The sequence below is a fragment of the Stegostoma tigrinum genome, chromosome 1 (assembly GCF_030684315.1).
Source record: "Stegostoma tigrinum isolate sSteTig4 chromosome 1, sSteTig4.hap1, whole genome shotgun sequence".
Taxonomy (NCBI): Eukaryota; Metazoa; Chordata; class Chondrichthyes; order Orectolobiformes; family Stegostomatidae; genus Stegostoma; species Stegostoma tigrinum.
This window is the reverse complement of record NC_081354.1, coordinates 120,956,119-120,982,772: the sequence shown is the minus strand read 5'-3', so window position 1 is coordinate 120,982,772 and position 26,654 is coordinate 120,956,119. Positions and strand designations below refer to the sequence as shown.

The 26,654-nt window shown below is 41.3% G+C and overlaps 1 protein-coding gene and 1 long non-coding RNA gene across 3 annotated transcripts; one reads left to right on the top strand and one right to left on the bottom strand.

Annotated features, from left to right (window-relative positions):
- Positions 1–1,159: 1,159 nt before the first annotated feature.
- smim15 (small integral membrane protein 15) lies at positions 1,160–12,955 on the bottom strand. 2 transcript variants are annotated; one of them, XM_048533185.2, is made up of 2 exons: positions 12,862–12,955; positions 1,160–1,782 (listed from the first exon to the last, which is right to left on the bottom strand). In XM_048533185.2, exon 2 carries the CDS (start codon positions 1,762–1,764, stop codon positions 1,540–1,542), a length of 225 nt encoding a protein of 74 aa, XP_048389142.1. In that variant the 5' UTR covers positions 1,765–1,782; positions 12,862–12,955; the 3' UTR covers positions 1,160–1,539. The 2 variants fall into 2 exon arrangements, with proteins under 2 accessions (XP_048389142.1, XP_048389152.1); XM_048533195.2 differs by having other exon boundaries at positions 12,850–12,912.
- A 16-nt stretch (positions 12,956–12,971) lies between these two features.
- On the top strand, positions 12,972–26,538 carry LOC125453492 (uncharacterized). The gene is made up of 3 exons (XR_007247777.2): positions 12,972–13,139; positions 14,612–14,889; positions 15,149–26,538. It is a non-coding gene; the product is annotated as an uncharacterized LOC125453492 (long non-coding RNA).
- Positions 26,539–26,654: the final 116 nt, after the last annotated feature.

The window sequence follows — 26,654 nt, the reverse complement described above, 5'->3', positions numbered from 1 at the left end:
CTGGCACCATTCGAAGTCAATTGTCCGAAATAACTATCCTGGATGACCTCATCTTGTGATGTGGCTTAAGCCAAAAAAATTATCATTGATCTTCTGTTGATTTAAGTCAGTAATGGGAATATTCACTAATGGCCTCAGAGGGTTGATTGTTAAAATAACTGTGAATCATAAAGAACTTGAGCATTAACTAACACCTAAAGCTCTACCTAAATTACAAAACACCCATTTTTTTTGCTCAGGCTTACACTAATCATAAATTCCAACATAGGTTATTAGGGCTAAAGCTGTATTGATACAGTTATCAGCTAGCATTTTGGCTTACAGAAAGACAAAAATGTTAGAAATACTCAGCATGTTTGGAAGATCAACAAGCAGAGAAACTTCATAGTTCAGGTCAACCTTTCTTGAAACTACCTCCTCCATTGTGATGCCAGACCTGCAAGTATTGCCTGCCCTTTCCAGATTATTTTTAATAACAATTTCCAGTTCTTGCAGAATTAACATTTTCTAAGATGAAGCAGATTTAGTGCAATCAATAAATAGCGAAGTAATTAAAAGTTAAGGAACCAAAGCACAGTAATTACAAAAAGTTTGATATGCAGCACACTCAGAAGTCTGGTGCCATTAACAAAATTATAATAAACACTGATATTTCATAAACTGAAGATGTTATGTAGATACTCCCTTTTGCAATGTACAATGCCTCCACTTAATGAATGATGCCATTACCAGTCACAGAAACTTTCAACTCACACCATTCCACAGAACAAAGGACAATTTTTGCAGTACATAAGGTACCATTTAATTAGAAGCATGGAAAAACTAAACAGCACCACCTGCTTATAAAATTATTTGGCAAAAATTCTGTTTTGAGACAGAACATCTTGCAATATTTTAATAACATTACATGCAAGTGGTGTAATGCTGAATTGTAACACAATTTACTTCATATTGGCCATTAGCTAATAAACCTATCAAGACAAAAGACTTGCACCTGAAAATGCAGCCCTTCCCTTCAGTGGTTTTGCAACACATCACATTATTAAATAAAAGTGTTTCAGTTCTTCCTTCCTTGATATATTATTTCACAACTGTGAATTAAATCCAGTCAATAACTGTTCAGGTTCTTAGCAAAATAGAATGAAATATATTTCAGAGGTTATTTTTCAATTCAAAAACAGTAACCTTGTATTGACTTCCAAACATCATTTTTATGCATGTATCAATATATTGATTTCAGTGCAGTGGTTCCGTACACCTTCATAATCACAAGATTACAGGTTTTATGAAACAGGAACAGGAAGCAGTAAAAGTAGAAAATTAGTTGTAAAGCATTAATGAAAGTTTTCATCCCAATATTAAAGGATATCATTAAAAACCCAAAACTTGAAATATTAGAAGAAGCACATTTCTAATGAAACAGTCACTGAATTATGGTGCCATCTTTGGGAGGCTATTGTACAATATAACCACAATTGTTAAGGATGAAAAACAAGCTGCATTTTTGTTCAAGATAAGGAATGTTTCCCAGTTATAGTTTCAATCCTTCTTTGGTCTTTTTGCTTTATTAATGTTTTCTTGACGCTTTTGTTTCTTCTTCTGTTCTCGATCTCTGGCCTCAATCATTTTCGCCAGTTTCCATGATAAGACTGCACTTGCCAAGAACAGTGGGGTTAGTGCCAAGATAACTGTTGAAAGGAATCCATACGGGTCTTTTGCAGCCCATTCAACAATGTACTCTGCCCAGCTTCTGATGTCCAACATTCTTGTTTACACTAAGACCTGTAAAAGCGATGCATTTAATTTAATGCAAATACTTTGCAATAACACTACCACTACTTCCACTTTTTTGTTTTAAGTACACCATTCATCCCTTCAGTGAGCAATTGCAAAGGCTAATCTTTCTAAAAGTTGCACTTGCGAGAGATGTTGCTGCATTCACTGAAACCAAGGAAACGGCAAGTGCAAATATCACCAAAAATAAGGGTCAAATATGCAGCCTGAAAAACTTAATACCCAGATCTGTAAAAGGAAAAACACAACACACTCATATGGTGACCAAATGCATGAAGAATCGCAGACACACAGAGTCAAGCGTCCATACTAATTGATCAGGATGACAGGAAATCAGAAAATAAGATCTAGATCCTAATGAGTACCTTACAGGAAGTACTTCAAGTCCAAAATACCTCAAGCTGAGAGATGATCAATGAATGGAGTCCAGTTTTTCTTGGGGAATGCTGGTACCCTGTCTGAACGGCATATGTATCAAAGTGTAGTGGGAGCAGCACAATGCAAGTATGTCACCACAGAAAGAGGCCAATCCGTCCAAAATGCCTGCATCAATTCTATTATCTAGTGCCAACCTTCCACTTCTACCTCACTATATCCCTGAACACCATTTCTTTCCAAATAATCTTCCGTTGCCCACTCAAATACCTCAATTGAGTGTCGCTTTACCACATTTCCAGGCAGCGCATTCCATATCTAAAGTCACCAAAAGCCGAAAGAACCATAGGCCCACTCTTTCATTAGAAGAGAGATGACTGGTGGCGAAGATCACCATGCCTCAGGCATGGGATATGTTGGGAAGATGGGACTTGTAAAGTCAGTTGGTACAGAATTGATCCCATGCTGATGGCATCACGATTTCACAAACCTGGTGTCCAGCCAACTGAGTTAACTAATCCCCTAACAATGCACAGAGAAACTTGTCTCCCACCCACCACCCATCCCCTCACCAGACCACTCTTGCTTTGTTTGCCCACCACTTTGAAATCTACGTCTTTTTTCGAAAGCAGCAGGAACAGCTTCTTTTGATTTACTGTTAGCCCACACCAGATTTTGAAATCCTCTGAGATCTTCTCTCAAAGGGGAACAGTCCCAACTTTTTCAAGCTATCCTCAAGACTAAAATCAAAGATAATTTATTAGATTACTGCAGTTTTAACTTGCATTTTGGTTTTGCAAGTATACATATCCTCATTTCAAAACTTGAACTTCTAGTACTTTTTTTAATAAAATGTACATCAGCTCATCATTTTGTCTCCTTGTTTCTCCCAATCCATTACTGATGGTACTGATTCATTTTGACATTGATGCAGGGGGCTGGCAGTCCAGGGATCAAAAACTTAGGATTTGTGCCCTCACCATCTAGAATGGTTATATAGTTACCAAATGTATTTTTTTAAAAAAACACTTCTGTCCTGCCAACTTCCTATTAGCACATTTAAAATGACAGGAGAGATGTGGAATTCCAGTTTGAAGATGAAAACCTCGGCTTGTTCCCCTTGGAGCACAGAATTTTATGAAGGGTAGTGATTAGGTAAATATGGAGGAACTATTTCTGGTGGCAGAGTCAGCAGAGGACACAGAGTTAAGTCAATCAGCAAAAGAATCTGAGTGAGAGCACACTTATAGACCCTGCGAAAACTGATCTCCAATTTTGCTGGTAGATAAGGAATACTGAAAATTAAAACATACGTGTTGCTTGCAGCAGTGCCAGTCACAAAATACATCTGAAGGTCATGAAAAATCCGTATTTAAACATTGACCAAAAGAGCCAGTTCATCAATAACATTGTTTGTGAAATATTAGGTTAATGACTTTTTCTTATGCTGTGATGGCAATGTTACCAGAGTAAACTAAAAATTTATTATTTATTGGATTCTAAAGGACATGCTGCCATGGGCTGTAATCTAATCCTTTCAAGTCAAATTCCTTTGCTAGCACTTCAAGGAAAGGGTAGGAGCTAAGCATTAATTTGTCAGAAACCTTGTAAAATGTTAGTCAACCATTTTTAAAAGTCAGCTAAATTTACAGTGGCCTTTACATCATTTCCCTCTGAAAGCTAGCCAGTTAACTAATCATAATATGAACTGAATCTACAAATCATTTGATAATATCCAGACAGCAGGTTCTTTTGACTAAGCACCTCTATTAATGCTATCCTCACCATATTCGCAGTCAAAATGATTCGTAGCAATATGAAGCATCATTTAAACAGCAATCAGATACACTGAAAGTATTTAGGAAAACTTATTTATTCACTTTAATATTACTGAAAAAAATAGCAAACCAAAATAAAAAAGACACTATTCCAAACAATTTATGTCAATGCACTCCTGACTGACCTCCCATATTCTATCCTCTAAACAGGAAGGAGGCCACCCAAAGGCCATATTGCTGGTCTTGATTTTCAAAATCATCATCCTTATTTCAAAGCCCTTCAAGGTTTGGTCCCTCCGAAACCAAAACTGAGTTATGGCAAAGATGTACTTTAATACTTGCTCCTCTGGCTGCAACCACATTCCCAGACATAACTACTCCACAACTGGTACCTTCAGCTGCCATGGCCCCAAAATCTGGGAACCCTTCCCCGATCTTACCACCCCACTTTCCTTCTTTAAAAGGACACCTTAAAACCTACTTAACCAAACCTTGGGTTATCTGACATGATATTGCTTCATGTGACTGACATATTTTAAATTTATAATACTTCCATGAACCATTCACGAACATTTCATTGCATTAATAAGTAACAAAAATATAAACCTGCTCATTTAAGACTGCAGATATTATTTCATTCAAAGTGGATGAACTTCACAGTATTAATTGTCAGTGTGAAATGCAGTTTGCTTTAAGGCCCAAAGAGAGAAGCTCCAAAGTCGTGCAGGGGGTGATACTCATTGGATTTCTGTATTTCAGAGTTGGCTTCTTCCTCAGTGATGTTTTTCATACAGAAAAAGTATCCACCAGGCAAGGTGGAAACTGACATTAGCACTATATTTACAGAATTACAACAAACCTTATGTAAGTCTGAATGTCTTTCCTGCCTAATTAAGCATATGGCTCAGTTTGAAACACTAATAACCCAGATTACAATCAAACTTAAAAACTGACATTAATCTTAAAGAAAGCTATTTCTTCAATTTTTGTTCAATTAAAGAAATCAGAATTATACACCATGGAAAGGATCCATTTAGCCCTGCACTCGGTATAGCTACCCAATCCACCATTCTTTCCAAATAACCTCTCAAAATGTGCACTTTCCTTTGATATAGAGGATATCTCGATCAACTGTATCTTTTGCAAACAAATTCTGTTCCTTCCATTTGTACACCTACTCAACTTGAGGTTGCCTAAAAAGGCAAAATCTTTACTTAAAAATATTTTTAAAATGCAACTTCAGAAAGATGCACTCAAGGCAAGCGAATTTAATCAACGTCATGTTGTTAACAATTCTCTTTGTCCTACATGTACATGCTCTTGCACCAATAAAACACCATTCTAATCAATCCTACTTTTCATGCAGCCAGCAAAATCACTCACTGTTAAGGTGAAGTGGCCTTTGTTAGATGTTCCTTCTACCACTCCCATCCCCATGCCAGGCCCTCTGGAGACAAGTTGCTTTGGAGGTGTGCTTAGTGGAGCCCAGATCATTTGAAATCAGTTTCTCCTCCCATGAGGTGGAATGTTTAGTCACTGTGAGACATCCCTGAAGGCCATCTTGTGGGGAGGCCATGGCTTCCCATGTCAGCTTTTCCCTCCCTTGAGGCAAGATATTCAACTGCAGAGAGTTAACCCAGCTGGCATCTATTTGTGAACTGACAAAACACATCACACGTGGTTAGACTCAAATCACAGGCAGCATAGGGATTCAACCCCATATGATTTCAAAGCTAACACCACGTCTGCTTTACAGCCAAGTCCTGTAAACCCCAACGGAAAATGAATATGGCAAAGATGTACTTTAATACTTCAATGATCCATTATTATAGATATCTGATATTTACCTCACTAAAAATTCAGAGCCCAGCTGTGCATTTAGCTTGCTGAAAATGCAGTAACGAAAACTCAAGTTTTAAAGAAAATATTTTTTTTAAAATGGAGTAGGACTAAGCCATGTGGCTCTCTGAGGACGTTTTGCTTTTTATTAAGACTGCAGCTGGTCATTGACCTCAACTCCATTTTCTGGCTGACCATCATGACCAATGCAAAGGTGGTGAGCATCCAGGAATCTCTTGCATAGAGAATTCAAAAAGGTGAAGAAATTTCTCCTCACCTCAAACCAAAATAGCCAATCCCTTGGACTAAAATTAGTTCCAGATTCTCTAGCCGTGGGAGGCAACCTCTTAACATGTCAGTCTATTCTATGTGATCTCTCATAGAATAACCTTTTCATCCAAGAAATCAAACCAATGAACCTTTGTTGCACTTCATGCAAGGCAATAATCATTTATTTTCTTGATTCATATTAACTTTACACAAGAAACCAAAAGATGTCCAAAATTCCTTTGGGCATCAACATCTAATCATTCTCCACCATTACAAAAATATAGTATTTCCTCCATTGTCTACTTAATTGCATAATTTCACATTTCCCCAAATCTGTTTCTTAAATCCACTCACTAAAGACAACTTTATTCCTTTGCAAAGTCTTCTCAGCTTATTTCCCACCTGGTTTTGTCAACCCCTTAATCTGTATAATTTTGCTGAGTATAACTTAAGTTATAAAAACAGATTTCAAATAGTTGAGGACCTTGCAATGATCTTGTGACACTCCATCAGTAAACATCATGTTAATTGAAAATGACCCACTCATTCCTATTGTCTGCTTTCTTTCCTTCAACCAACTTTCCACGACAGGTATGCTAATTTATTACCATGAGCATTAACATTGTGCAAAATACTGTCGCATGGCAACTTTCAAAAAATTCACCTGACTAAATCCACTGGTTTCTCATCAAATAACCTGTTTGTTAGATCCTCAAAAGCAAAATCTGCCAAACAGAATTGCCCTTTCAGAAAGCAAACGGCCAAACAGGTTAACTTCTCCGAACACAAAGTTCCTCTGAAAAATGCTGACTGCACTTATTTGTATGTCCTGTTTTGACTTTTACTGTGTTCCAGTATTTTTCTGGCAACTGATGCCAGGCTAAGCCAGGCTCATTTCCCTATTATCTATCTTCCTTCTTTCTTAAATGCCAAAGTCTTTGCCAACTTTCAATCCAGTTGGATCTTCCAGAACCTAAGCCCAAACTAAAACTGACCATGAAAACATAAATGACCTGTAGCACGCAGGGTCATTACTGAGTGCTCCAGGTTTAAGACATACTCGACCTTCTCAATTTTACATTCAAGAAATGAGAATACTTAGTTCAATTTGAAATAATACACAAGAAGCAAATTAAGAGGAAGAGAAAACAAGGTACAGTGTGTTAAGACAGAAAATTGAAAGCAAAATAACTACATATGCAACAATTATTAAATCCTAAAGGAATGAGATGTCATGCCTGTAAAATTAAACCAACAGGGCCAGAGAGGCTACGTGGCAGTGATTAATAATATTCACATCTTTAAATAACTACTTACACAAATATAGTTTAGAACATGATAACCACGCACACTGCTTAATCCAGAGCCTCCAGATCAGGTGTTGTTGCAAAGTTTGTAGGAGAGCAAGGTAAATTGGATACAAGCTTCCTGATTTCCATGTTTATCTGCAAATATGCAGGCCCTAGATGCTGCTGTCAAATTTTCTCAACAATCCTGATAAGCCTTCTATTGATTTCTATGCAAAATGAATGTGATTTTATTTATTTATTGTCACATGTATCACATTTCAAAAAACAGCAAAAAAAGCACGCTGTACAGTGTCACTACTCTCTGACACCATCTTAAAACACAGAAAAACCCAAAACATAGAATATAATGGCAGGAAAAAAAAAAGAAAAAGTGTCCAACTTTACAGTCCTTCGTGTAAACTGCTCTATCATTGGCCGGGGGCTGGGGGCCAGCCATGAATCCACTTTGTCACACTGCTGCCGGAATGAAAGTGGCCACTCTTCAATTCCATCTTGCACCCTTGCCACTACAAGTCTTCAATGGAGGTCGCCAATGCAGACAACAACACTGTCACATGCCACACTGACTCCACCGCCACTATGAGTCTGTTTCAAGTGCAATTCACAAATGCAGCCATTGCTCATGCCACTGGGCCCTGTACTGGGACCAAACTCACCTCCAATCTGTGCTGGGTGCACATGCCAACAGGAACCCAAACTCACCTCCCATGCTGCTGCTGGGCCAACAAGCCACCATGAGCGAGCTCTTCACCAACAGATAAGTAAAACAAAAGGAGAAACAAAAGCGAAGAAATGAAGGAAAAAGCAGATGGAGTGGGCAAGCCCCAGACTCAGATGCACTACTCTACCAGCATTTTACCAGATTCTGTAGGAATTCTTGGGTGGGAAGGGGGTCTACATATTCCAAGTTTTTCGAATTGATGTATTATCTATTTACACTTTTAAAGCAGTTCAGGTTGCTTCAAAATATTTATAAGTTTGACTGCTTCTAATTTTTCATATATTGCACTGTAATATGACAGCACAACCTTGCATCACGATATAAGCACTGAATCTGAAAACAATTATCTCTGAATGTAAGAACCAAAAGAACTGCGGATGCTGTAAATCAGGAACAGAAACAAAATTGCAGGAAAAGCTCAGCAGATCTGACAGCACCTGTGGACAGGAAAACAGTTAACGTTTCGGGTCCGGTGACCCTAGAATTAGAGGGGGTCAATTTAGAACGGAAACGAGGAGACATTTCTTCAGCCAGAGAGTGGTGGGCCTGGGGAATTCATTGCCACTGCGTGCAGTGGAGGCTGGGATGTTAAATGTCTTCAAGGCAGAGACGATAAATTCTTGATCTCGCGAGGAATTAAGGGCTACACAGAGAGAGTGCGGGTAAGTGGACTTGAAATGCCCATCAGCCATGATTAAATGGCAGAGTCGACTTGATGGGCTGAGTGATCTTACTTCCACTCATGTCTTATGGACCCTTCGTCAGAACTGATGGTGGTTGGGAAAACGTCAGTTTACATGCAGAAAACAGGGAGGTGGGTGGGGTAGGGAGTAAGCAATAGGATAGAGCCCAAAGAGAAAGACAGTTGGACAGACAAAGGAGTTGCTAATGATCAGGCTCGGAGGGTGAATAGTAGTTAGTAGGACCGTTAGTGACTAACAACAGGGGGTGTGTAGTGGCAGGCTATGTGGTAACAAGGCCTGGTGTGTGGGGTGGGAGGCTGGGACACGGGGGAGTTTAGGCCCTAAAATTATTGAACTCAATATTGAATCCGGACGGCTGTAGGGTCCCCAAGCAGAAAATGAGGTGTTGTTCCTCCAGCTTGCGCTGGGCTTCACTGGAACACTGTAGCAAGCTGGAGACAGATATTGGCCAGGGAGCAGGGTGGTGTATTGAAGGGGCAGGCAACAGGCAGTTCAGGATCTTTTTTGCGAGGAGAACATAGATGTTCTGTGAAGCGGTCGCCAAATCTATGCTTCGTCTCCCCACTGTAGTGGAGACCACATTGTGAGCAGCGAATGCAGTAGACTAGGTTCTGAGAAGTACAGGTGAAGTGTTGCTTCACCTGGAAGGTATGTCGGGCCCTTGGATACTGGGGAGGGAGGAGGTAAATGGGCAGGTGTTGCACCTTCGCCGGTTACAGAAGAAGGTGCCGTGGGGAGGTGTTGGGGGTGAAGGAGGTATGGACTAGGGTGTCCCAGAGGGAACGGTCCCTGTGGAAGGCAGACAAGGGAGGAGAGGGGAATGTGTGTCTGGTGGTGGGCATCTTGCTGGAGTTGGCAGAAATGGCGTCTGATCTCCTTCACCCCCAACACCTCCCCACAGCCCCACGGCACCTTCCCCTGTAACCGGCAAAGGTGCAATGCCTGCCCATTTACCTTCTCCCTCCCCAGTATCAAAGGGCCCAGACATACCTTCCAGGTGAAGCAACACTTCACCTGTACTTCACAGAACCTAGTCTACTGCATTCGCTGCTCACAATGTCGTCTCCACTACACTGGGGAGACGAAGCATAGATTTGGCGACCGCTTCATAGAACATCTACGTTCTGCTCGCAAAAAAGATCCTGAACTGCCTGTTGCCTGCCACTTCAATGCACCACCCTGCTCCCTGGCCAATATCTGTCTCCGGCTTGCTACAGTGTTCCAGTGAAGCCCAGTGCAAGCTGGAGGAACACCACCTCATTTTCTGCTTGGGGACTGTACAGCCCTCCAGACTCATTAATGAACTCAATAATTTTAGGACCTAAACTCCCCCATGTCCCATGCCCCACCCCTCATACCAGGCCTTGTAACTACATAGCCTGCCACGACACATCCCCTGTTAGTCACTAACAGTCCCCATTAACAACTACTCACCCTCCCAGCCTGATCGTTAGCAACTCCTTTGTCTGTCCAACTGTCTCTGTCTTTGGGCTCTATCCTATCGTTTACTCCCTACCCCACCGACCTCCCTATTTTCTGCATATAAACTGACGTTTTCCCAGCCACCATCAGTTCTGAGGAAGGGTCACTGGACCCGAAACGTTAACTCTGCTTTCTCCTCCACAGATGCTGCCAGACCTGCTGAGCTTTTCCAGCAACTTTGCTTTTGTATCTTTGAATATATTTGCTTTGAATGGGTATCAGACAATACCAATTTCAATCAACTATCATCCCCTCAATCATTTCATTTTGTAATTAAGTCACAACTGAACTGTACTTCAATTTCATCTTTCTGCCTTCACTCCCTAAGTCTCAATGCTCCTGGCTTTTAAAAAAAGTACTATTCTCCATGTGAATTCTACGTACTGTCTGGAAATTGTCAACTCAAGCATCCAGCCTCTTGGGGAGCATTTCAAATTTCCAGTACCCTCTGCTCATAAAATATGCTTCTTGTTTTCGCTCTTAAAAAGCTTAGCTCCAATGAAGAGTTCCAAAGAAGCCATAAATCAGACTTGAAACGTTAACCACCTGAAACCGACATCCATTCAAGTCCTCCGACTCTCACAGGTACCGAGAATACACCTCCTCCCACTCACCTTCCTGCAAAAATGCCATCCCCTATTCCCAATTCCTTCGCCTATGCCGCATCTGCTCCCAGGATGAGACATTCCACTCCTGTACATCTCAGATGTCCTCGTTTTTCAACAACTGCGACCTCCCCCACCCCCGCAGTGGTTGAGAACGGCGTCGACCTTGTCTTGCACACTTCCCGCAACCCGGTCCCTGCAATAACCAAGAGAATCCCCCTCGTCCTCACGTACCACCCCACCAACCTCCAGATACAATGCATCATCCTCTGATACTTCCGCCCTCACCATGAAATACATTTTTCCCTCCCCACCCTGGTCTGTTTTCCGGAGGGACCACTCTGTGACTCCCTCGTCCGCACCACACTCCCCTAGAGCCCCACCACACCCTGCACCTTCCCCTGCAACCGCAGGAAGTGCTACAGTTGCCCCCACACCTCCTCCCTCACCCACATCCTAGGCCCCAAGCAGACTTTCCATATCAAGCTGATGTTCACCTGCACACCTACAAATTTGGTATACCGCATCCATTGTACCCATTGTGTCCTCCTCTACATCGGGGAAACCAAGTGGACACTTAGGGTAATAAAATGTGAGGCTGGAAGAACACAGCAGGCCCAGCAGCATCTCAGGAGCACAAAAGCTGACGTTTCGGGCCTAGACCCTTCATCAGATGAAGGGTCTAGGCCCGAAACGTCAGCTTTTGTGCTCCTGAGATGCTGCTGGGCCTGCTATGTTCATCCAGCCTCACATTTTATTATCTTGGATTCTCCAACATCTGCAGTTCCCATTATCACTGGACGTTTAGGGACCACTTTGTGGAACACGTACACTCAGTTTGCAATAAACAACTGCACCTCCCAGTCGTGAACCTTTTCAACTCCCCCTCCCATTCCTTAGACAACACGTCCATCCTGGGCCTCCTGCAGTGCCACAACGATGCCACCTGAAGGTTGCAGGAACAGCAACTCATATTCTGCTTGGGAACCCTGCAGCCCAAGGGTATCAATATGGATTTCTCAAGCTTCAAAATCTCCGCTTCCCTTGCCCTGATCATCACTGCCTCCCAACCTGTTTTTCCTCTCGCCTCTCCACTCCTCCCACCTCAAGCCACACCCCCATTTCCTACCTACTAGCCTCCTCCTGCCCCCTTGACCAGTCCATCCTCCCCTGACTGACCCATCCCCTCCCCACCTACACTCACTTCTACTGGCTCCATCCCCACCCCTTTAAATTGTCTGTCTCCTCTCCACATCTTTGATCTGCCTCCCCCCTCTCCCTATTTATTTCAGGACCCTCTTCCCCACCCCCATATCTGACAAAAAGGTCTAGGCCCAAAACATAAGCTTTTCTGCTACGAGGATGCTGTGTGTTTTGCTGTGTTCATCCAGCTCTACACCTTGTTATCTCGAAATGTTAACTCAGTTTCAGTTGCACCGAAGAGGTTGGACCTGCTGAGTTTCTCCAGCCTTTTTTTAAAAATTTTATTTCAGATTTCCAGTAACCACAGTATTCTGATTTTAGTTGCGTGTCTGCTTCTAATTAAGTAGTAGCAGCAAAGATTACAGGGGTTATCCTGCATCTTTGAGGCCAATGGCCGTACATTTGAGCTTAAAGCCTTTATGCCCCGCTTGAAATTCCAACCCAGCTCACATCCTGAGAACTGGAGAGCGTGTGCCACTTTGTTGGACTTACAAAACTGATCCCTCTGCAGGAGAACCGACCGCTCCCAGCAGGTTCGATCTGAATGCCACCACCACAACAACAACAACAAAACTATCCCATGAAAGGTGCCCGAGACATGATTTCCCTCCCCATACATATTACTACACCTGCTGGGTATCCCCAGCAATTTTTTTTCAAAAACAAACCAAACGCTTTCCTCGGACCACCCCGAGCTAAACCTCCCTTCGCTGAGCAGAAGCTGCTCTGGCCCTAGACCGGATTCGGACTCTCTCGGCCTTGGCCTACCTTTCCACTCACCTGCAGCCACCGGAACAACAGCCAACTTCGCCCACCACCACGCATGCGTGCTCTGCAGCCCGCCGACGGAAGTGGAAGCGGCAGGATCCACGTGGGGGTGGGGGGGGAGGTCAGAGGTCATTGGTGCAGCTGGCCGGCAACAAGGATAACATTGAGCGTTGGAGATGGTGCAGCTCAGTGCCAGAGAACAACCAGTACTGATTATTAGCACAACGCCAAATTTGTAACCCTGTGGGAGCGTAACATCGCTCAGTGAATTCTAGGGTGATAACAAGAAGGTAAATTGCCGAAAGAACCGCAGATCGCTGTAAATCCGGAACAAAAACCGAAGTCGCTGGAAAAGCTCAGCAGCTCTGGCAGTACCTGAGAAGGGAAGTCACAGTTAACGTTTCAGGTCCGGTGACCCTTCCTCAGAACTGGTTAAAGCTGGGAAAGTGTCAGTTTATATTGCAGAAGATATGGTAGGGTGGGGTAGAGGAGGTAAGGAGTAAACGATAGGATACAGCCCGAAGAGAGAGAAGAGCAGTTGCAGAGACAAAAGGAGTTGATAACAATCTGGGTTAGAGCTGGATGCACACAGCAGGTCAAGCAGGATCAGAAGAGCAGGAAAGCTGACGTTTCGGGTCTAGACCCTTCTGAAGTAGGCTTCAGCTTCTGAAAAAGGGTCGAGGCCCGAATTGTCACCTTTCCTGCTCCTCTCATGCTGCTTGGCCTGCTGTGTGCATCCAGCTCCACATCTTGTTGTTTCAGATTCTCCAGCATCGGCATTTCCTATTATCTCTGATAACAATCAGGCTGGGAGGATGAGTAGTCGTTAATGGGGACTGTTAGTGACTAACAGTAGGTAGTGTGTAATGGCAGGCTATGTGATAACAAGGCCTGATGTGTGGGGAAGGGGGCTGGGAAATGGGAGAATTTAGGCCCTAAAGTTATTGAACTCAGTATTGAGTTCAGAGAGCTACAGGGTCCCCAAGCAGAAGATGAGGTGTTGTTTTTCCCACTTGTTGAAACACTGCAGCAAGCCTGAGACAGGCCAAAGAAGAGGGTGGCATATTAAACAGTGTTCTGGGGGATTAGAGGGTTTGAGCTATAGGGTGAGGCTGAATAAACTGCATCTTCTTTCCCAGGAGCTTCAGAGGCTAAGGGGTGACCTTAGATTTTTTAAATCATGAGGGACACAGATAGGGTGATTATCCAAACTCTCTTTCCTATGATAGGTGAGTCCACTGTTTTATCTCCTTGTCTAGCCCCTTCCCACTTACATCCACAATTCTTCGAACACTTCACGTAAGTTTAAAAATTTCATCCAGCTTCACACTTTGTAGTCAGTCATGAGGAGACACTGGATAGGTTGGGTTTGTTTTCCTAGGAGCATTGATGCTTAGGGGGATTTGATTGAGGTATACAAAATTATGAGAGGTTTAGATAGGGAAGATAATGAGAATTTCTTCCCCAACAGACACATTTAATATCAGAGAGCAGAAGTTTCAGGAAAGGAACAAATGGTTTAGAGGTGGTCTGAGAGTAAACTTTTTCATCAGAACAGTGGTAAATATATGGAAGAAGTTGCCTGATAGAATGGTGGAGGCAGACAGTGTCACAATTTTTAAGAAGCTTCTGGATGAGCACTTAAAACGCTGGTGTAGACTAGGCCATGGAGTGAGGGCAGTTAAATCGGATTAGTGTTTGTTGGTCAGCGTAGACATGTTTCTATGATGTATGACTCTTTGACTTTGCATTCTGGAACTAGCCGTGAATCAATATGAGATGTTACAGCTACAAGATTGGCTTCTGCTCAACAAAGTGGAAAATGCCCGGTGACATCCTAACCCTAAAAATAGGCCAAATACAACCCCATCAGTCTACTGTTGATCAGAGGCAATATGATGATGAAAAATCAGCAGCATTATAAAGCTGCACTTACTCAGCAATAACCAATTGTACAACTTACCAATGCCCAGTTTGGACTGTTAGGATCAGTCATCTACAGACCACATATGGACAAAAGAGCTGAATTCCAGTGGTGAGGTGAGAGTGACTTCTTATCTTTAAAGCAGTATTTGACTGAGAGTCATGTCATGAACCCAAGTAAAATTGAAGTCAGTGGGAATCAGGTGCGGGGTGTGTGGGGAAAACAATTTCCGATGGTTGGAGTCATGCTTATCATGAAGGAAAATGGCTGTGATTATTAGAGGGCCAGCATGTCAGCCGTTAAACATTGTTGCAGGAGTTTCTGTGGACAGTGCCCTTGATCTTAACTGCTCATCAATGTCTATTCTTTCAACAGAAGGTCAAAAGAGGGGATGTTCACTGCAGATTCCATTAAGAATACTTCGACACCGAAACAGCCTCTACCCACTTGCAGTAAGCCCCAGACAGCATTCACGCTTGGGTTGATAATTCAGAAATAATACCTGTAGCTCACAAGTATCAGACAATACACATCTCTAACTAGCAAGAATATAGATAACGCTTCGTGACTGTCAGCAATGCTACAGTGATGCATCCTATAGCATTGGCTGTTGGGAGTTACCAGTGACTGTAAGCATAACTGGACAAATCTTATAAACAAAATACTTGTACAAGAAAAACAAGTCAGATTATATATTCTGTGGTGAATTACTTACCTCCTAATTTTCCAAAGCTTGTCCACTAACAACAAAACATAAGTCAGGAATGTGATGGAACAATCTCCATTTACTTGCGCAATGTCGGGTAAATATCTGTTTCCCTTGGTACTGTTAAAGGAAGTTGTTCATTTAACTGAGGAATTCTCCCCTGCGCATTCACCCCACCAACCCCAGATCATTCTCCTGGTTCCCCACCTGCTCCAGCCTGGCAAGAGAGATGTTACCATTTTTGCATTCAGACCATGTAAAATGCCGCTGGGAGGCAGTTTATAACATAGATATCCAATGATTCATGAGGTAACCCAGCACTGTGAAGAAACCGGTGCTTAAAGTGGCAGTGAGTGAATGTGCTTCAGAGAGACAGAGGGAGATACACCATTGGCATTTTAACCATCTGTCAACTGGATTTCCATCTGGTGGGCAGTGTTATAAAATAGCCTAAAGTCTTTGCAATTATCAAATGCTGCGCATCTAAGAGCTTTACTACAGTTTGTATTTGTTTTATTTTCTAATCAACCTGTTTAGTGTTTGCCATTACACACTTATAGCACAGGTGTGACTTAAATCATGGCCTCCTAGCTCGAGGGTAGGGACACTACCACATGGGGCCCCAACTCACATTTATTATCTTTTCTCTCTCATTGGAATCAGAGGTTGAGCTCAATATTTGAAATAAATCACTCTAAAAGCAGCAACATGGTTGAGATGTTTGCTTTATCTTTGCTGTACGTTTTGGGCCCATTGACAGTTACACAATGTTATTCCTTTAACAGTGCCAGAAATCTTTGTAATGACTTATCAAATGTTTCAAGGCTTTCAGTAAAATTACATAATATATACTCAATGGAAAATGTGGTCAGATTAGAATTTACTGCTCGCCAGCTCCATAAACATAAATCAGAAATTATGTTCTAAACTACAATTTAACGTTACATTGCTTATGTAAGTCATAAGCAGCAAACACAACTGATCAGCATACTACAGCTACATGAGGTAAAAGTGTTGCAAATGTGTTGGGAGGTGTCTATGTATTTCCTCAGGGGAGTGCAACCCAAGTCATGTCAGGGAAACAGGAATTTGGATTAAAGCTAAGATCCACTGGTCTTTAACCCCGTATAAATAATCTGGGAGACACAAGCAAGATGCCCCACCCTCAGTTCCAAAGCAAAGCCAAATTGTTTGATGTTTTCAAGGAGCTTTTATAGCTAAACCAGGAACTGTATTCAGTATGTCAACTACTACATCTGATCATAAGTCAGATGTAGTTGAAAAATAATAAATTGGAAAAGGGCTACAATTAGTTCTGTTTTTTTCTGGAGTATTTGAATGCAATGCATGCAGACTGAAAGACTTTCACAAAAGCCAAAGTATCAAAGAATTCAGTGAGCATTAAGATAGGAGTAAGGCAATCAGAAACCACTCTTAACTGGGAGATATGGTTTGTTTTATGAGAGGGGTGGGGTTAAAAGAATGGAGAGGCCTGAGGAAGATTATCACTAAAGATGGAAAAATAATTGGACAGCATGGGAACCAGACTGTTTTGACTTGATTTGATTTATTATTATCATGTGTCCCAAGGCACAGTGAAGTGTTCTGTTTTGCATACAGTACAGGCAGATCATACCATACAAAGTGCATAATAGAACAGAGCAAGGAGTACAATGTTACGTCTACAGAGCAAGTACACAAAGATTGAGTTGGTTGGTGTAGATTATAAATTTGTAGAGTCTGAAGGAGTTCTAGAAAGAGATGAGAATCCAGGCACATCTTGAATCCAAATGTTACACAATTAGAAGAATCAGACTGCTACAACTGACAGTTTGTCCATTGACTGACAGTTCTGATGTTTAATTGGACCCACAAATCAACTGCCAAAAATGGATGCCAAAGTAAAATATTTACATGAAGGGGCTAGTCAATGGAGAAATGTGGCTATTACAAGTTGACCAGGGAAGTAGAATAGAAGAGACAAAAGGTGACTGAATGTATTTATGAGGGGCAGGAGGTTAGGCAAATGGATTAAGAACAAAGTACAAAGGTGGAAGGCAAGAAGACTTAGTGTCAGCTCAAAATTGGGCCTGGGAGCAAACGTGGCCTGAGAAAGAGTGCATGAACCATTGAAAAAAAATCCATTAGCAGGAAGGGGAGGTCAAATAGTAGCAGCCTAGGAAGAGAAAAGGCAACATAGTGAGTGTAGCTTATCACAGGATAAAAATAGAGTAGGATCCAGAATTAGTTCTGGAACATACTACCAGTAGACAGAAGCTGATATCACTGTGCAATTAAGGTTGACAGCAGGCATTCAATATTGGAGAGTCAATAGGGAGTTTATCTGGCTGGAAAGCTGCAGAAGGGAAAGTGAGGAACTGGCCACATCAAAGTGGAGACATACTGTCTCCAGTTCTTAAAATCTTAAATCAATATTTGGCTTTTGTAGCCAGTTGAGGCGTAGCCCTTTACAGGTTGGCCTCTGGAAGGAAAATCTAATAAAACTGGCAAAGGTCTCATATTTGTCTGCCTTGTCCATTTCAAAATGGATGTGCAGTGTGACCAGTACTTCTATTTCCAAGCATGACTGGTCTTTTATTATTTCTTTTTCCCTCTGCGCTGGACTGAAGCAGGTACCAGGGAAAGCCCTGAGCCCTGTCTGGAACTGGACAGTCAAAACGGTCCGTTGTGCCTGGGGAATCCTGGAGGCTTACTCGAATAACCCGCGTAGTCACCTTCAGTTATCTTAAGTGCATGCGCCCTTAATTTCATGGATCAGCTTCCTGCCACATTCCAGTGGGAGCCTTGCTACTTCCTGTCAACTGCCTACATGAAAGTAGCACAGAGGAGGCCGAGCCAACACACTGGCCAATGGTGCTATTTTTTAACGCCTGCTTGCCTGCCTGCCTCCTCTTATCAGACCCGGCAGGGCCTATAAATCAAGCACTTGATATTTGTATTGTGTGGGAATGTTACACTGTTTGAAATTCAGCTGAAGGAAGCGGTACATGCCTTCTGTTAAAGTTAAACAAAGCTGGCAAACCAGTAAACATTCTTTCTGTTGTGGAGAAGTATCTGATTTCAGTGAGACAACACGTTTCCACTTACAGAGCCAATCTCTGATTCATTATCTTCAAACTGTTCTCATGGGATATCTTAGTGCAGTGTCACTGAATGTATGCATGAATACAGTATTGTTCAGTGACATCAAGCATCTGCAAAAAATAAGATACTATTCACAATTTTTTAAGATGGAAATTTTCCTCAGTGAATTTATTCACTACATTTTACTTCTAAAAGCAACAAGAATGGTTTTAACGCTGGATACATAAAAACTCTGATGTAAAGTACCATGGATCAGTAGGCAGTGGACAATACCCAGTCTCTCATTTATGTCACTTCATGACTCCTCTAGTCTGGGAGTTTCGAAAAAAAAATGAACAGAGCAAAAATAATTGGAGAACATTTCAACCCATATGATACAGTTCCGTACCAAGTGATTTTCACAGGTGTCCTGGAATTAGTTGATGAGAGCTGTGGTAAAATTAATCACATGGCCTTCCTATTTGATACCCACCAGGCCCAACCTCTCCACAATCTTATATTTGGCCAGCTGATACTTGCCCCATTTGAGACCCTTTAGTGGCCAATTAATAATTACTGAAGAGTTGTTCACTCTTCGGTTTTCTTAAGTTATAACAGTTCAGGCAGCAAAATTTAGAACCATTTTAAAAATGTTTTTCTTTCTGAAATTTCACATTCACATTCACATTCTGAAATAGTTCTAGGAACGTAGCTTTAATCGTTATTTGTTGAGAAATTAGACACGCGAATTAACACCATGTTAAATGTGAGTTGAAGTTGTAATCACTGAGGAGGCACACTTTATTCTAAGATCTCTGATAAGGTAGTAAAATAGAAGACAACTCAAACTTGTCAGTGCTTTATAGCACCCTCAGGAAGAAAATGGTAAACGACTTCTGTATGAAATATGTTCATTGGAGGAGGGTGACAGAAAAGGAACAGTCATGAAAGAACTCAAAAATCAGGAACAAAGTGTTTACCAACAACGTTGATATGTGTTGATAAAAGCATGATTAGAAAGCCAAGGTTGGGAGATTGTTTCACTGCAAGTGATGGCCAAAGTTGGCTCTCAGCCACAAACATTTCGACTAGACACAGAGTTTTAATTGTCTGTTATATCAAAGGAATGCTGTAAGAATGATGAAAACAGTTCAACAGCAAGTAGAATTGCCAGTGGCTTTTATTTCTTATGAACTGTTGAAATTTTTTACTTTGTCTTACAAAATAAGTTGTAATTTTATGATAAAGTAACCGTGATGAATTCATCGATATCAGCCTAACTGAATAATGCACATGCAGTGGCAACGTAATCCTCAAAGGGCTGGTGGAAGAAATCTGTCAGTAGACAAACTCCATCATTTATGTTAAAATAAAATCAGAAAATGCTGAAATACTCATTGGGTCAATTCGCATCTGTGTTGAGAGGAACAGTTCTGAGGAAAGATAATCGATCTGAAACAATAATGTACTGTATGATCTTCCATTAGGAAACATAAATATAGCGTCAGGCATGTTAGTAGTCCTCACTTCTGCTCAGAGCACTGAATCAGAGTATCTGGTCCAGCCCATTCAGAAAAGAAAGGGGAAGGCCTTTTCCAATGGATGCCAGCAAGAAACTTGCTCATCAGACCTGGGTGACCTGAGGTGAGGTTACAGCACTGTGGGTTTCATTATAGAACTTGGATCCATTGCAGGAAGAGGCGGAACAATCTCCTGTGATCCACCAGGGTAAATGCCATTGCCTGTTCATTGCAAACAAATACTCATTGGGATACTCAGTCTTGCCGTGCCAATATAGAGGCATGTCAGATAGGGCAATCGACAATAGGTCTCGGCACCATATGGATGATGTACGCTGACTATGCCGACAGTCTCATTGTGCTGTCAATGTTATTTCAGTTTCCTTACTGCCACAGTTAATCATGACTTTGAGAGGATTTACGATCTGGTATGACCATGCTTGCTGATAAAATGCCTGATCATCTACTTTGATCACACTCAATCCTTCTTCATCTGCAGGACAAATTTGTGTACACCAAGAGGATGCCATGGAGAGGTGCTGGATCTATGATTTCTCAATGCCTGCTGCAGAGCTAGTAGGAGAACGCCATGACTGTGATTGGCTTTCATTGGCAGAGGAGTTGAGTTTAAGAGCCGCAAGGTTATGCTGCAGCTCTGTAAAACTCTGGTTAGACCACATATGGAATATTGTGTTCAGTTCTGGTTGCCTCATTATAGGAAGGATGTGGAAGCTTTAGAGAGGGTGCAAAGGAGATTGCCTGGACTAGAGGACAGGTCTTATGAGAAAATGTTGAGGGAGCGAGGGCTTTTTTCACTGGAGTGAAGAAGGGTGAGAGGTGACTTGATAGAGGTGTACAAGATGATGAGGCATAGATAAGAGTGATTGTCAGGGACTTCTTCCCAGGCTAGAAATGACTGTTATGAGGGGGCATAATTTTAAGGTGATTGGAGGAAGGTATAGGAGAGATGTAGGGTATGAAGGGTAGATTGATCTTAGTAGGATAATAGGTCGGCACAACATTGTGGGTTGAGGGGCCTGTACTGTGCTGTACTGTTCCATGTCTGTGTTCTATGATTGCACTAGCAGAACCGGTAAAGGAAGCTCGGGAGGAAGTCTCCAGTCTGGTGTTCTCCAGTATGCGAGCGACATGAGACATTGTTTACAGATTCTAGTTTTGCGGGGTCCAATTGCTTCTTCTTTACCATGGACGTGCAGTCCCTTTACATGCCCGTCCCCCATCAGGATGGTCTCGGGGCTCTCCGTTTCTTCCTGGAAGCAAGGCCCAAACTGTCCCCGTCCACCACCACCCTCCTCCACCTGGCTGAGCTCTCCCTCACACTGAACAACTCCTCTTTTAACTCCTCTCATTTTCTTCAAGTCAGGGAGTGGCTTTGGACACCTACATGGGCCCTAGTTATGGCTGTCTTTTTGTGGGATATGTCTACTCAGGCAACCACCATCAACTCGTTCTCTGGTATATTGCTGATCTCATTGGCATTGCTTCCCTTTCTTGTCCAAAATTGAAAATTATGATCAATTTCACTTCTAATTTCCACCAGGCTCTGACCTTCACCTGATCCATCTGCCACCCCTCCCTTCCTTTCCTCGACATCTCTGTTTCCATTTCTGGGTATAGGCTGGGTATAATATCCACTACAAACCCACTGATTCCCACATTTACCTCAACTGTATATCCTCGCACCCTGCCTCCTGAAAAGACTCAATCCCATTCTCCCAGTTCCACCATCTTCGTCACATCTCTTCTGGTGATGCCACCTTCTGCAGGGAGGCCTCAGTAATGTCCACCGTGGGTGATAGGGCTGTTAGTAGTGTTCTGCCCTGATCCTTTCCGTTCCCTCCCACAACAATGATATGTACTCCTGCCTCACGAATAATCCCACCAGCCTTCATATCCAAAGGATCACAAGTCATGGTTTTCACCACTTCCAGCAGGATGCCTCCACCAGATACTTATTCCCCTCTACTCCTTTGTCAGTATTCTACAGGCTCCATTCCCTCTGGTACACCTTGGTCCACTCCTCTACTCCCAACATCTTCCTAAACTCCCTGCAGCACCTTACTGTGCAATCATCGAAGGTGTAACACCTGCCCATTCATCTCCCTCCTCACTATTCAAGGCTGCAGACATGTCTTCCAGGTGAAACTGCAACTTACCCGTGCACTTCATTCAATCTGCTGGATTTACTGTTCTGGGGAGATGAAATGCAGACTTGGTGACCATTTTGCAAAGCATTGACCCAAGGCTTCCCGTTGCTTGTTCCTGCCAACAGACCACCATGTTCCCATATCAATATCTTTGTCTTGGGCCTGCTGCAGTGTTCCAGCGAGCCTCAGTGCAAGCTTGAAGAACAATATCTCATTTTCCACTTGGGGACCCTGCAGTATCTAAGATTCAGCATCGAGTTCAATAACTTTAGAACCTGTTTCCATCCTTAATTCTAAACCACCCCACCTAGTCCTGTTATGGCATGGGTTGCTTTTTAGGACAAACACCTGTTCTCCTCTACTCCTAGGCCTATTATTACATTATATGGGTTGCATTCAGTACAGCTCACCCATTTTCTCCTACCCTCAGCTCTTATTATCACTTATTCAGCATTTCTTCTCCATAATCTTTTTTTACCTACACCTTTCATATCTCCCTTTCTGTGAGCTCCATCTCCACTTTTCCACTTACCTCTTTCCCCACTTTGAAGGACATACTTATGTATGTTTATGGACTGTGAGGAACTGCAATATAGAAATATTTGGATATTCAAGATTTAAAGGGTTTTGAAGGAACATGTGGTCTCTGGGATTCCCTCTCAAAATTGACTGGGCTATGAAAAGTTTTCCCATTTTATTCTTGGAGTTCTGATCCTTGCCTTATCAGTTTGTTTTTAGAGTCATAGAGTCATACAGCATGGAAACAGATACTTCAGTCCAGCTAGTCCATGCTAACCAAGTTTCCCAAACTAAACTAGTCCCACTTGCCTGGATTTGGCCGAAATCCCTCAAAACCTTTCCTATTCATGTACCTATCCAAATGCCTTTTATATGTTTTAACTTTACCTCCACCTTCACTTCCTCTGGCAGTTCATTCCACGTCTGAAACATCCTCTCTCCTCAATTAACATGGCCCCTAATTTTGAACTTCTTAGAAAAGAGGCCTTTGCTATTCACCTTATCAATGGACCTTATGATTTTAGAAACCTCTACAAGGTCACCCCTACACTCCAGTGAAAAATATCCCAGCCTGCCCAGCCTCTGTTTATAACTCGAGCCCTCCAGCCCCAGCAACGTCCTTGTAAATCTTTTCTAAACCCTCCCCAATTTAATATATCCTTCGTATAGCAAGGCAACCAGAACTGTACACAGTACTCTAAAAGTAGCCTTACCAAGGTTGTGTGTAACCTCAATGTGATGTCCCATACTCAGTGGCCTGAGCAATGAAGGCAAGCATGCTAAATGCCTGCTTAACCATCCTGTCTACCTATGACACAACTTCCAAAGAATTATGCATCAAAACCCCTAGGTCTCTGTGTTCGGCAACACTACTCAGGGTCCCACCTTTCAAAAAGAAACATTATCGTTGCAGAGTTCTGTTGCTTTGTCTGACATTTGATTGTGTGTTTGGGATTAAGGCAAAATCTTTTCATTCTGCGTAATATTTAGTTGATAACCAATTTTGCCATTTATTGTGAGAATAGGTTTGTTTCTAATAAATGAGTTTTCAAGTTTATTGAAGAAGCTGAGGAAAGTCTCTTTTGTTCTGGAACAGCACTAAAGAGAAATAAAATGACAATTTTGCCAATTAGATAAGCCTTCTACACTGTTGGTATGTCTTTGGAGTTGGTCTTGATCATCAGTGTACTCCTTCCATCCACCTCCCCTTGCCTACCCCTCTCCCACCTCAATTGGAATCATACCAATTGTACTTGTTGGGCGAAATGTTTGCATACATAAATTACTTTTTGACCAGATGACAAATTCAGATACATCAAGTGTGGCAAGGTCAGACGGAATGAAAAAAATGCTCTCTTTAACAGTGTGCCTAATCCCCAAGCTCACAATATTTGCCAGTTTGATATTTCACTTTTCCTATTCTAGTCGTTATATGATCTTTATGATCAGATTGCTAATTTTGTGTCAAAATATGGTCAGTTTCATTCTATATATATGTATACACATAGAGTGGATTTCAGACCCAAAGTAACTGGAGTCAGTGCTCACATGGAATCATTAGCTGCAGTGACCAATACAATGAATCCTTACAGTGGCATTCAGTACTTAATTGTCTGTGATTTTATTGCATGACTTTTTAGCTCAAAAAATATAAAGGCTGATAGCTTGGTTTATTTTTCATGTATCAATCCCTTTTAACTTTTTCTATCAAGGCTTTAGAATTATGCACTACTATGTTCACATTCTGTATGATAGAATGCTTTTTAAATTTACTACAAATAAAACATTACTTTCAGAGTACACATACTACATAGTGGTAACATTATTATACACAATGATTCTGGCAAGAACATCGATTTCTCCCTCCCCGAGTCCTTCATTTTTCTTAACTTTGTTGATGATTAAGACATTTTGTTGCATGTTACAGTTCTCCCATACCCCACTAGTCTAGACGTGGCCATCAACAAGTAACACTTCTTCTGGCACAAAATCATTTATTTTTCCAATAATTGTATTCTTAAATGGATTTTATTACTTGAAACTACTTTATATTTATAAATTGGCATTTGATTTTGCTCCTTTCTATTATTGTTATTTATTTCTCTTTTATTATAATCAGGTTTATAGTAATGTAGTTTTCACCTTCTCTACCAGAATTTCTAGGGAATATTTTAATAATTAGAACCAATTGTCATGATGAACAAAGTACAAGAATTCTAAATTCTGTAATCTTATCGCTAAGATGTTGCAGAGGAATAACTACACACACTTTTTCGGACTGTAATAATCCTGGCTGAAGAAATTGACAGTGCTCTACCATTCTTTGATTTCATTGTCAATAATTAGTTGGAACTGACTTTTTGTACCACCTGTTCCTGATTTTGACATTGACTCTGCAGCAATTAAGAGCAGATATGTGAGACCATAATATCTCTACAACACTCTTAACTTGTCATGCACAGTGCTAGGTGATTCATCTCATTTCATTTACATGTCCTCCCATTAAAAATATACTCAACTTCAGAATGCGTTTACTCAGCACAATTTGGCAAAATAATATGTATTCAATTAATGATCGAACAGCATTACATCAATATTTAACAATGAGATATCAAAATTTGCATGATAACTCTGCAAATAATATTGAAGATACCCGATCAGTATTCTGTAAGAAGTCCCAGACTTGAGATCTCTGCAGAGTTTAGGCAACCTGTTTGACTAATAATTCCCACTGGTGGTTGAGAGATAAATGAGAACAGTGACAAGCCTGCTTCAGGAATATGTAAATTCTATTATTCATTGGTTACTTATTAGCCTGATTTGATTTTTAACCAACAAATTGAGATCTTTATTATTTGACATATCATCCTATGTCAAATTGTAAACATCATATTAAAGAATTTGAATTAATCAAATCAACTATCAGTCTACACAGATATAAATTGAGCTACAAATAATTGGCAGAAATGGAGTGAATGTCAGTTTTTTAACTCATGGATACATTTTGGGGTATGTTATTGATGTGGTATGTTTCAAAGGCATAACTCTACAATTGTAATGATTCATTTGTCGGTGCAGTAAATTTGAGAAAAAAGTTTATGATTAAAATCATTGAACTGATCATGTCCATTCAATAAAATAGATAATTTATACTTGAGTGTTCTTGCCCTTCTTACATTCAATTTCTTTTATATTAAGTAACGGTCCACAAGGGAAAGTGAAATAATTTCATGCACATTGAAAAATTAAAAATGATTATACTTAATAAATGCAAATATACCATTCTGTTGCAACCTAATTCAATTGTATCATGGGTATATTTAAGCTTATGTTTGCTTTCTCAGTGTACCTCTTGCCAATTAGCACTTCTGTCTCCTGAAGTATGAATTGTTTCGCATTTGGTGTTCTTGCAATTGTCCTGATGAACAAGAGATGGAAAACTTCAACACATCTCACTTTTCAGTAAAATAGAAGCAAAACTTGTATGTTAGTATATTTGCACATATAAAGATTTGTGCTGATTGTTTATATGACAGTTAATTTGTTTAAAAGGTTTTCAAACCTTCTTTAGTTGACTATGTAATGATTGGTATGAGGTCAGCCAGGTGGACAGAAAGAATATGAATTCCTGATTGGGGCTGTTAACCTGGCTCAATCAGGGACTCCTGGCTGACAAATATAAACGGGAGTGTAGGGGTTCTGCTCACTCTCGGACCCATCTCTGAGCAAGCTGGATCAGTGTCTTGTACTATATATGTGTAAATAAAGGGTGACTTGGTGACAATACCGGCCTTCATGGAGTTATTTCGGAATAATACATCAAAATTGGCATTTACGTAAGAAGTTGATACTCAGACCAGCTGGCGCCTTCAAACAGGTACAAA